This window comes from Mesoplodon mirus (genome assembly GCF_964341445.2).
Source record: "Mesoplodon mirus genome assembly, chromosome: 1".
Lineage (NCBI taxonomy): Eukaryota > Metazoa > Chordata > Mammalia > Artiodactyla > Ziphiidae > Mesoplodon > Mesoplodon mirus.
This window is the reverse complement of record NC_138976.1, coordinates 79,958,568-79,971,566: the sequence shown is the minus strand read 5'-3', so window position 1 is coordinate 79,971,566 and position 12,999 is coordinate 79,958,568. Positions and strand designations below refer to the sequence as shown.

Sequence of the window (12,999 nt, the reverse complement as noted above, 5' to 3'; positions counted from 1 at the left end):
CCCAGAGGGTCAATGGCATGAGCAGTGAGGCTGCACACCAGAGGTCCAGTGACCTCCCCCCAACACACATATTTCATCCCAGGCCATGGCTTCCTTCTCTACCTGTTGGCCTGCATGGGTGCCACCATGTGGAAATATGCAAAAATGCTACAGTGAACAAGAGGTTAAGGATTTGCTAGGCACAGAGGGAAGGAAGGGGGCAAAATGAACATGGTATGTGTTGCGTATCCACTAAGTGACAGGCATTTTCATACATTATCTCATTTAATACTTAGCAAAAGTATCTGATTCTACAAGTGAGGAAACTGAGGCTCAGAGAGGTTAAGGTCTCACCCATGGACTTTGAATATGTAGGTGGTGGAGACCTGACTTGAACTCAGGTCTCCACAGGACTTGCTCCTGCGACCCCAGGGCACTACTTCCAAAACGATTCTCTTCCTTGCTGTTGCTTTCAGCTAAGTGTGCTTAAAAGACCCAAGACATCTTTACCTATCTTTAAAGTCAACCTGACCCTGCTGGAAGAATCAGATAATTTAGTCATTTTTGAGCACACAGTGTCTCACAATTAATTACCTATCTGCAAATGAATTACACATGCTGGAGTTTTTCTTTCAAAAAGCTACACGCCACTTGAGTAGAAAAAATAACCCTGAATTCAAAATGCCCAATACTAAAATATTGACTAGAGAATTTTTTTTTAATTAACCTAATTTTGCATGAGTTTTAATTAATGAACTAAAAGCAGTTCATCATTACCATTCTCTGGGCCTAAATGAAATGAAAGATTAGGTCTAGAAGGGAGAGAGAGGACAGAGGAAATCATGTCCTGTCTCTCTGAGATGCTACCCCAGCCCAGGGCTTGAAACGGAGAACTGAGCACCCAAGACCCCACATAACTGGTTGCATCACATAACCTATATACTGAGGTTACCCAAAATGTAATCCATCCACTACCTGTGTCCGAATCTCCTGGGACCTTTGTTGGAATGCCACTTCCTAGGACCTACTCCAGGCCTACAGATTCAGATTCTCTGAAGATGACACCCAGGAACTGGAATTTTAACAAGCACCCCAGATGTTTCTGATTCATCCCAAGGTTTGAGAACAGCTTTGGGAGCTCAGTAAAAATATAAAGATCAACTGCATATTTATTTACTTCATGGGAATATAATTTTCTGTAAGGACCTTGAAAATTTTTAAATTAATAATATATTTATCCCAGCAACTCTAAAGGTGAGGCAGTCCCATTTTCAAAATGAAAGAAGTCAAGTCTTAAAATATATATGACATGTCCACCCTTTACACACAGTCAGGAATCAACTGCCTTGCACTTAGGAGGAGAGCGATAAAACAGTTACCATTTCACTGATTAGGACATTGTATACTGTAAATCTAATCCAGTTGATTAACTCACCTTTGTATCTGATTCCTAGTTACTTTTATCTTGTGGGGGAATGGCATTTTTCTAAATTTATAACTTCAATATGCTCCTTAGTTATGAACAGACTCCCTGACTCAACTACTAATTTCATGTTCAGGACACTCTTTTATTCTTCTTCTGTACAACCCCCAGAAAAGGTAAATTTTTAGATAAATTACTTCCTTTTCTTCCTCCTCTCCACTGGTTAAAGCCAGTCCCCTAGTCAATTCTCTCACCTGCTATCCTACCAATTCAAATTTTGGAAACGAAAATTTAAATTGTAAAAAGAAACCTAATTGTTGAACAATTCCTTGTGATTAAGCAAATACCTCTAATCTTTCCCTGGTTTAGCAGTCTCTCTTCCTTTGCTTCTTGGGACTTGTCCCAAGCCTAAGGCGTCCCTGAAACTTGAGGGTCAAGTACCCAAGGCAACAATTCATCAGTCTCAGGGTTTACTTGAGTCTCCCCATTTGGGAGAGCTCTGAGAGTTTCATCACCTTGGAAACACAACAGCAGGCTCCCTGAATATACACAGGGAGTATAGATTTTTAAGCACCAAAAGAAAACAGGGTTTAGTTATCCCCAAATGTAAGAGTCACGATTCAAAACTGTCACTGACTCGGAAGCATCTTTAGTCAGGAATAGTATCTTCAAGCTGACAAGTTCCAAATATGTGTACTTATGCTAACTAAACCGGTAGCTGGGGAAAAGCTCAAAAATAACCCATCTCTATCTTTAATTTTTCTCCTAAAAATGGAATGGCTTTCACTGAAACTGGCCAGGCCACTGCCAATAGAGTTAGCACTGGTGTGTATGGAACAGTCAAGTTACCTATGTCGTTTGCAGAAATCCTGATTTTGGAAATGTAAGTGTGAAAGATACTCTCATAGAAGACATTTTGAAGCTTAAAATGGAACTGCTTGCTTTGATGCAAATAGCTGGGGGGTGGGGTTGGGTGGGTAATTTATCTCAGACTATCCTTTCCAGTATTACAAGTTGTCTAGTCTGAATCATTCATATATTGTTTGCTGAATGATCAGGTGAATTAACTCAGTTCTTTACTTATTCCAATGCACTGAAAGGGCTCAACAACACTGGTCAAATGACCCTTCTGTTATTTCTTTCACAATAAATTCAATCAAATTTACGGAGCGCCTAGGCGGTGCCAGGCACTGTGTCAGGCTCCTGAGATACAAAAATGAATGAAGCGCGGTGCTAGTTTATTAATGATCTCTTAAGATTTGGCAGGGCACAGCCTCGCTCCCTGCCACCACAGCCTGCACGGCTGTCGAACCAATCGTGGGTGTGCGTACTCCACGGCTCCCCAGCACCTGGGAACACTTTACTCCCAATCCAGCCCACGAACCCAGTTCCAGGGCTCTCCCGGCGTTCTCCCAAAGCCAAAACGCTCAAGTTCAACTCCAGCGCCTCGGCGCCCGCTCCACACGAAGCTAACTCCGGGCTCCGCGGCTCACGCGGCGAGCTTCCTTCCACCTGTCCGCCCGCCCGTCAGGGTGCGCCAGACCCCGCACCCGCTTACTTTGCCGCTGTCGCTCACACCAAGGAGGTGATCCCGCAGCACCTCCATGGGGCAGGTCCAGGTGGAGTGGACGAACGTCCCTCGGAAGATGTGCGCCAGGGGCGGCATCCGGGCAGCACACATGTCAGCGGTGGAGCGCAGTGCGGAGTTCGCGGCCCAAGGAGGGCGCACCGGGCGGAGGCGCGGCGAGGACTCCCTGCGGCTGCGGGCAGCTGCCGAGCCGGCACCAGCGCCGGCCTCGTCCTGCCCCCGCTTCCCCGCGCGATCGCCTGCCCCCTGCAGACCGCGCCCAGGGGCTGGCTCCCTGCCTCCTCGATGCCAATAGGATTTTTTCTCCCGTGAGTTGGTTCCAGTCTCTCCTCCCCTGCTTTAGTTTTTGATACGTTAACGCTTTGAGTTTCCAAAATCACCGTTCACGCTGCGGTTCTTTTAAGCCTTGGTTGTTGTCACCCACCCAGGGAGTGGGAGATGAAGGAAGGAGCTGGAGGATTCAGGATTCCATCCCTGTACCTTTAACTGGTCATTAAATTTGCTTTTGCCGCGGGCGGGCCCCAACTTCCTCCACCTTCCTTTAGTTGGCACGCCCAGAGTTGCATCTATCTGCTTTCTCTGCCCTTTAAACTCTTAGGACTATTTGTGGCCAAACCCTGGACCTCTTCAACCTGTAGTAACCACAAGGTCTGAACGGGCACAAGTTCAGTGCCATGGTGACAGGTCTGTTAGGGCTGCCTACTTTACCAACCAGTTTCATTTTCATTTTCTGTGGGCTGCAGAATTTGTCCTAACCTGATGTTCTGAAAGCATGTCTTACAGAATTATGGGGGCCCCACCAGTGGAGGCTAATCTCGACCTCAAAGCTCCTCTCTTCACCTGAGGCCAATGTTTTGGCCCTTGTGTCCACCCACAAACAACTCCAATTCCAGTTTTTCTCATACCTAAAATAAATGAATCTCTTTGATTTACTTCCAGTTGTACAGGGGGAGAAAATTAAGTACTCAAGCCAAGTAGCTAGAAATGGCAGTGTGGCATGGCTTGGTGGAAAGAGTCCTGGGTTAGGAATCAAGAGACTATGGTCAATGCAGGTGGGACTCAGCATCCTTATCCTTGTTTGTGAAAATGGAACTGGGACTGGGTGGTTGCTAAGATTGATTCTAGGCCAGCATTCCTTCCCTACAGTATGTGCACAAAGTACTTTACTAAGTGCCTCCAGGAAGAAAAAACGGTTTCCACTCAGGGCCTTTGCGCATGCTGCTCCTTCTGCCCCTAACGCCTCCTGTGGATACTCACGTGACTGGCTGTTCTCATCACTGGTTTGCCTCAAGTGTCAGCTCTTCGGAGTAACCTCCCTCCAACAGCAAGCTAAGAGCACGTCCCCATCCCTGGCAGTTTCTATCGCATTAGACTATTTTGTTTCTGCTATTGCATTCATCATATCCATTCTCATTTATTTTATGCTTTTTCATTTACTTCTGCTTCCCTTCCCCCAGTATACACACACACAGAGTAATAGAAGCACCACAAGAACAGGAGTCTTATACCTAGAACAGGGCCTGGTGTTTCATACATATTGAATGAATGAATGAATGGTTTTTCTGGGAGCAGAGCAGTAACCTGAGATAAATATCTATTTTGGCTCCTACATAAAGGATAAGGGTTTCACATTGCCGTGCATGAGCAAGCTTTCTCTGAATTGCTGCTTTTATGACACAAGGGTAGCTTATATAAATGATTCATTCCCTTCTCAGTTCCTTCACCTCCCCCTTAACAAGGTGTAGGGTGACCAACTCATGGGGACTTTCCTTGCTGTAACACTGGAAGTCTCACAATGCAGGAAACTCCTCAGTCCCAGGCACACCAAGCTGGTTGATCACCTGCCAAGAACTCAGATTAGGAAGCCCTGAGATTAGGAAACTGAGAGCTTTGCACTTGCCTCTGGGAGACATCAGCCCTTTCTCCCTGTTGCTTACTTCTGATTATGCAGACCACACTCCCTGCTTGCAGTCGCAAGAGACAGAACACTGAAAACATCCTCTTGATCTAGGCTTGTATACACACAAACCTCAGAAAGAAAAGTGAAGAAAATGTCTGGCTGTCACTGTAAAAGAGGAATCAATTAAATATTTCTAAAAGATATATTGGTTTCCTAGCATAAATACAGCTAATAGATTTTTTAATGAAAGCCACCTAAATGTCCAACAATTCAGTCTAGTTCAGTGAATTAGAATCTGTTTACTTAGTAGAATATTATGCAGCTATTGAAAACAATACAGGATATATGTAACCTTGTAGGAATTACGTATAATAAAATGGCAAGGTTTTTTTTTGTTTTTTTTTAATGGCATTTATGCTATGGTTAAAATCAGGAAAAGCCTAGGGCATAATGGCTAGAATTTAAAAAGTGTACCAAACAATGGCAGTCATTCTGTTGAGGTAGTAGAATTGCTGGGGAATTGTGTTTTGATGTTTATTGACATTGTTTCATGTGGCCTTATGGAATGACTAATCATTGTGTAGCTTTGAATAAAGCTGATCTTCTTAAACAGAAGATATGGCCATGGGCCTCCAGGCGACATGGCATTAGCACTTCTCAGGTAAGTGTCAGCTCTTCCAAGCAGGGCACAATTTCACTTCCATTCCCAGCCAAGGTGTAGGCACCTCGCTCAGGATCCAGTACCCTCCGCTCAGCCACATGTCAAGAAACCTTGGCTTCCCAACTATTCTCACCTGTTCTCCACCCTCAGCGGTGGAGACTCCGTTAAATTCCTAGTCCTCCTGCAATTTTGACTCCCATCCTGTTATCTCTAGGGAAACGTTCTGGAGGCTACTGAGGTTTGGAGGAAGAAAGGAGTGCAGAGCTTTAATATTTACCTTTGAAACACAGCTCAAGCACACCGCAAGCCAGCCTCTGGTTTAGTGTAATTATTCTGACCAGGGCAAAGTATGTGACAAGTGGTGCTTATCGTGCCTCCGAAGTCTCAAGGAAATACCTGTTCGTATTCATCAGCTCTTTCTGTAGCCCATTTTAAATTCATGCAATATTAGAACTGAAAGAGCCATAGAGATTATTATTCAATGTGCATTTCACTGCTATTTTCTAGGATCACTGTTCCCTGCCAATAATGGCTCCTTTCAACCCTCACCAACTCAGTTTCTCTAGAGGAAATCCAACGGTGGTATGCACTTTCAGTGCCCTACCCCTACGTATCACTTCCTACCGAAGAAAAGAGACTCTCCTTGTCACGGAGGCTTCCTGAAGCCCTGGCTGCTTCTTCAGGCTTTTCTTCCAGTATCCCACATACCATGCATCTGCTTTGCTCACGATCTCTCTGCCTGCAGCGCTCTTATACCACTTTATACTGCGCCTGCCTCATTTTACTGCCCACTCTCCCCTGGCTAAATCCCTCATCTTAATTGTGCACTCCCGCCCACCTCCAGGAAATCTTTACACCTCCTCTCTCTCTCAGGTGTTAAGTGCTCCTCCTCTGAGTTTGTGGGGTTGCTATAAGTATTCCTTATCAGTCTGTCTCCCTGAGAAGATTGCTGTTTCCTTAAGGACCATGTTTTCTTCCTTCCCTTCTTTCTCTGTACCGCCTTAACACAGCGTCTGAGCAGTAGGAGCTGCTCAATAAACATATAAATGCTGGATTTCAAGAGATGACTCTATTGTCTATATTTTAGTAATAAAAAAGAAGAGAATAGCGGGTGTGTGCTAATGGTGAGCAATTCACTGGGACTAGAACTTAAGGAAGAGTTTTATTTCATTTATTTAGTTTTCTAACATTTTATTGTGAAAATTTTCAAACATGCAGAAAAGTTGAAAAGCTTCATTTCTTTTTTTTGTTATTTTTTTGTTTTGTTTTTTGCGGTACGCGGGCCTCTCACTGCTGTGGCCTGTCCCGCTACAGAGCACAGGCTCCGGACGCGCAGGCCCAGAGGCCACGGCTCACGGGCCCAGCCGCTCCGCAGCATGCGGGATCCTCCCGGACCGGGGCACGAACCCGCATCCCCTGCATCGGCAGGCGGACTCCCAACCTCTGCGCCACCAGGGAAGCCCGAAAAGCTTCATTTCTTAAGATCACATTTTTCCGTTCTTCAGATGGAGCCACATGATCTCAAACTCAACAACAACTGGATGGGACCCATAGAAGCTGAACCTCTAATTGTGTGAAGCAAGGAACAGGACCACAGCATGACCAGTTTTGACATTTTGATCACCTTATCAGTGTAACTATACCTGCAGCTGGTCAATCTCTCCTGCTAGATAGAACTTGACTGTTTAAAAAACTTTCTCTTTTACTATCTCATTTTGAACCTCACAACAACCCTATAAAGTAGGAAGAGGATGTATTTTAACCATTTCAGAGATGGGGAAACTGAGGTTCAGGGCAGCTGGCTTGCCTATCCAATTAGTATAGGATAGACCTGGGTTTTAACTCCAGTTATTCTCACTCATTGTCTCATCACAGTAGACTGTGAAGAATTTCCATTCAATTTTGCCATGACTCATTTGGTCACCGCATTGTGGGTTGTCATCTACAGCTTTCACATTGTACATGGTTTTTCAACAGTTGCCAGTGACATACAGATCTACCCTGAAGAAAAACCAAAGTAAGACTGATGGACCTCGAGGAGAAGAACAATCCAATCAACATAAGTCAGTAAAATGATCCAGTGAGAATAACTCACACTTTCAAGAGACACGGAGAGTGAAGGTCAGGCGGGTTAAATGAGAAGCCACTTTCCTCTCCTATCTGGCAGAGAAGTTGTCATTGCATAGTGAAATAAATGCCTGCCTATTTTATTTATTCTTTTCGTGTAGCTAAATCTATCAGTTTCCATGGTGCCCCACGTTCACCATGGAAACTCTGACAAGCTCGTTATGCTTTAGGGAAAAAAACACACACACCAAAAATCTGAGATGGGATAAATTGATTTCTTTTAAAACTGTGTGCTCCTGAGTAGGAAGCCTTGATAGATGGCAAATCATAATGATCATGATTTTTCCGCTTCTTAAGTGGGAACACAGGATTGCATACCCATCAAAGGAGCACCCTTGGCTCCCGAAAATTATCTGTGTAGCAGTAGTTATGTCTGTGAATATCTCACTTCTGCATTTACTGGCAACAGAGAAATGGCTCAAGCCTCACTGAGCCGATTTTTATGAGAATATGGTACTAGTCCCTCTATATTTTCTTCTGTTTGTTCATTCAGCCAATATTTATTGGAAATCTATATTATGATAGGCACTCTGCCAGGCTCTGTGGATGTAACAGTGTATGAAACATATTATCTTGTCCATATGCAATTTATACTAATCTTCTTTCTCTCCATCACCTCTAGGAGTAGGATTAGTTTTCATAGTGTTATTATAACATTTCCCTAGCATGACTGGCAAATAGCATATTATCATATATACTACATATCAAATTGTAAATTATATGAATATAATAAAAGGCACTTAAGACTAAGGCTGAAGTGACACATGTTGATAACAATGCAGAGGTTATGTGATTTGTTTTAAAGAAGTCTGTATTTTTAAGTAGCTACTTTATTACTTTTGTAAAACTGATATATGTTCATTTTTCAAGATTTGACTATTTTAAAAAATACTCATATCTCACTACGCAGATATATCATTGCCATTAGCACCCTTGAGATTTTCTTAGAAAAGTTCAAGTATAGAAAAGACAAAAAATAGACAGCCTAGAAGTTTGTAGAAAGGAAAACTAAGCTAGAGAGAAGCTACCTCTACTTTGTAGAATGGCAATTAAATTTAGAGAAATTTGGGAAAAGGCATATATTTCACTTGAATTTTAATGAAGAATGGAAAATGAGAGGATTGTGTTTCAACTTGAATTAGGTTTTATGCCAGGCTGGTGCAGGAAGATATTTTTCCTGGCTGGAAAGCTTTCAGTACCATGTGAGTAGCTATCTCCACCTGCTCACACTACTGATGCTTAGAATCACGTAGCACCTGAGCAGAGATTACCTTATGCCACTTTCCATGTCATGACAGCAAGCTCAAAGCAAATACTATTGACCTGATGTTACTCTGTCTACATTTCTGCCCTAACATAGATATTTTCCTATGTTTAATATCAAAGGATAAGCACCAGATAGAATCAATATCTATAGACTCCTGTTCCAGCTTAGCCACTAGCCAGTGGTGCCTTGAGAAAGGCATTCCACCTCTTTGGCTTGGTTTCTCCATCTATAAGATGGAAGGTCACATACTATCACTGGCTCCATACTTCTTTACTCTCAAGGACTGCTAAGATCTTAAGTTTTAAAACACTTTATCCATCAAGAAGATAAGATAGATGCTTGACATAATTTTTTTTTTTTTTTTTTTTTTTTTTTTCTGTACGCAGGCCTCTCACTGTTGTGGCCTCTCCCGTCGTGGAGCACAGGCTCCGGACGCACAGGCGCAGCGGCCATGGCTCACGGGCCCAGCCGCTCCGCAGCATGTGGGATCCTCCCAGACCGGGGCACGAACCCACGTCCCCTGCATCGGCAGGCGGACTCTCAACCACTGCGCCACCAGGGAGGCCCTTGACATAAATTTTTGTTGAATAAATTACTTCCCTATCTTTGATTAAAGACCAAATTAACTACCAATCAAATTTTGCTGATCAACATGAACTGTCTAGTATCAGTAGGCTGAGTTAACATAATTCAAAACAAAAGCAGATCTAACATTTCATGTAGCCCATACAATCTATCTCAAGTTGGACAAATTCTGTTAGGCTTTGTGAAATGTTAGAAATAGCTTAAGGAATATGTTTTTAAATTTGTTGAATAATCCTCCTTAGTATCCTGGGACTCTAGATCGATAAAAACCAAACTAGGATAGGGAATCACTGACCTGATTGCACACATTTTGGAGAATTAGTTGTTAATTTTCTGCCTTGAACTAAAAGAGTATATTTTACACATATCCATCATGCCACATCAATGACTGAGACCTAGAGGATTAAGTGAATACTACTTAGGTGTTAATTCTTGAGATCACAGAGAAAGGTTGGTTTTCCTCAAGGATATCAATGCACAACTCAAGTGGCTTGAGCAATCATGGTTCCAAAGTTGGGAAAATGCTGGTGCCAGCTAATGACATGATAGTCAATATATTATAACAGCTACTGCATGCCTATAGAGTCCATGCTTCTAGAAGCCATGTCAAGGTTGGACTCCACGCCAGCAGAAAGCCAAATATTACCATCCTTAGAAAAGCTATACAATTAGAGCCTCTTCAGATATGGAAATTAAAGGCTAACTGAAACTCAAATTAAATGATAAAATAATGATGTTTTTAAAGGGAAAAAAAGAGTTCTGAGGAATTCTTATAGTATTATTTGAATGCATAAAATTAAATTTATTTGGGAAACTATAAATGTCAAAAATTCCTCTCTGCATATTTCTAAAGGGATCATTTTTAATATTATGTATAAATGAAGGAACCTACCATTTACAGAAGACTCTTCCTTATGAAATGCAAAACGATTGATTATATTTAGAACAAAAATCTAGCCCTAATCGGAGAATAAAAACATCTAAGAAAAGCAGTTTTTCTAATTGCTTTTATAAGTTTAGTTTGTTTTTCAGAATTCTTTGTGCAATGGAATATAATAGGGACTCAGTAAATATTAGATGAATTAATGTTACATTATATACCCTAAACCCCCGACTCAGACACCCTCATCTCCCCCTCGCAGCATTAAAATTGCCATAGTGTGTATAATACTATAATATGCTGTGAAATGAAGAAAATGTAATTTGAGTTTAGGGCATGTGTAAGTAAAGACTATGAGTTGAAAGTGGCAGAAGATCAGTTCAAACTTTTTAAGCCAAAGGAGAATATACTGTCTCACGAAACCAAAAACATAATCTCACTGGCTTCTGGCACAGCTTGGTTGCAGGTTCCGTCAATGTCTACAGCACCCGGTTGTTCCTCTCCTCTCCCTCTCTCCCTCTCTCCCTCTCTCCCTCTCTCCCTCTCTCCCCCTCTCTCCCCCCTCCTCCATCCCTCCTTCACACAGACTTAATTCTCTAGCATATCTCTCCTTATGGCTACAACATGGCAGCAACAGCTCTAGACTTCATAGTCTCTCAAATTCAACTGAGGGAAGCACCAAACAACCTTCCTCCAAATTTCCAGGAAAACAAGAACAGACAGCTCTTTGCCTTATTTGCCCCAACTGGACCAATGCCCAGTCCCACAACAATCACCATAGAGGGCAATGTGAGATGTGATGCCTTGAACAACTTGGGGGTTAGGGGTGCAGACCCCCAAGCAGTTAAAAATCTGTGTTTGACTTCTGACTCCCCCAAAAGTTAACTACTAATAGCCCACTGTTGACCAGAAGCCTTACTGATAACATAAACAGTTAAAACATAGTTGGTATGTTATATGTGTTATATACTGTATTCTTACAATAAAGTAAGCTAGAGAAAAGAAAATGTTATTAAGCAAACCATAAGTAAGCAAAAATACATTTACAGTACGGTATTGTATTTATCATTACAGTAAGTTTGAATTGCCTGTTTACAAGATGAATCATCTGTTAGTACCTATATCAAAATTGTCTTATATGATGTAAAATACTGTAGAGGTTATTATTAACACTAGACATCAAAAATGAAAAGATAATGTGAAAAAGAAATTAATATTTATTTACAGGTGTAACGATTCATGCAATGATAATAAAGCAGCAGCAATATGGTAGCCTAGTGTAATCAATACAATTCCTTCACATATCGATTGTATAGCCTACCCTATACACTAATGAATGAATCATTATAAAATTTTTATGGCATACAGTATTACAATCATATTCATAATACAGTATTGGAAACTTCATTTTTTTAAAAAAATCACTTACCTGTGATGACAGACTGATGTGCATGCAGTTTCACCAATTATGAAAGAGGGAGGCATAGTGAACAGTAATGTAATTCTCTGAAAGCAAAATTATGAAACAGTAAGAAAACTAACACATTATTAGTTTTATATTAAATATCATTCACCTTATGCCTATGTAAGGATCAATTAACATCTACATATATTTTATGCATTCTTCACATACTTAACTTTTTCTTAATTTCTTTGATATTTCTAGGCTACATGGTTCATCTGAGAGTTTATCAAATTGTCTCAAATCTCCATTAAAATTTTCCAATATATTTATTGAAAAAAAATATATATATATACAATAAGTGGACCTGAGCAGTTCAAACCCATATTGTTCAAGGGTCAACTATATAACAGGTATAAATATTGGTGAAGTATGACAGAATCCGTGAGGTACATGAAATAATTATATTGTGACATTCTTTCTTTTTTCCTTCAATAAACTTTGTTTTGTGCCTCCTATGAGTAAGACAATGTGCTGTGTGTTGTGTGGGATATAAAAATAAGTGTGAAATAGTTCCTGTCCTCACACTAAGAATCACAAGTGTAAGGGACCTTTTAAAAAATAAAGTGCAGAGTGAACTACTCTTTTAATTTTTATTTACAGACTGCTCTTCCCTTAGAAGGACATAAATACATAGATCTGGGTCAGAGATTCAGCCATTATGACTTAGAAGAAAGATATTTAACATTTTTGGTGCCATAAGGAATTTCTCTATTTGCCATGTACTTACTTTATGTAAATTATGTCATTTCCAGATATGGGACATATTGATGTGGTTATTTCAATGGAGAGATAGTTTAATGACTTAAAACATATAGCATTGTAATGTCAATTTGATCATTAATCTTCCCAATCCTTACTTATCCCTCATGCCATCTTGAAATTGGTAATGAAATTCAGTAAATCTGCACTTAGACCAAATACACCAAAATGCCTAATTCAAATGAGCCACAACAAAAAGCACTGCTTTGATTATTTCTCTGGGTCAAATTTTTACTTGTCAACCTTAAGGTAAAGTGCTAGAAAGAGGGGTGGCCGGTCATGCCTGATTCATCTTTCTTTTATATTCCTAGATGTGTTAGGATAAGGGACAATGCTCATAAAAACAATATACAATGAAAGTATGG

General features: G+C 41.1%; 1 protein-coding gene across 1 annotated transcript in view; it reads right to left on the bottom strand.

Annotated features, from left to right (window-relative positions):
• Window positions 1-3,083, bottom strand: part of GDA (guanine deaminase) — a gene marked incomplete at both ends in the record, with an annotated part of 145,315 nt that extends 142,232 nt beyond the window's left edge. The window contains one exon of the mRNA XM_082615578.1: window positions 2,961-3,083. Within this exon, the coding sequence (XP_082471704.1) occupies window positions 2,961-3,083 (123 nt within the window). The remainder of the gene's footprint in view (window positions 1-2,960) is intronic.
• Between the last annotated feature and the right edge of the window lie 9,916 nt (window positions 3,084-12,999).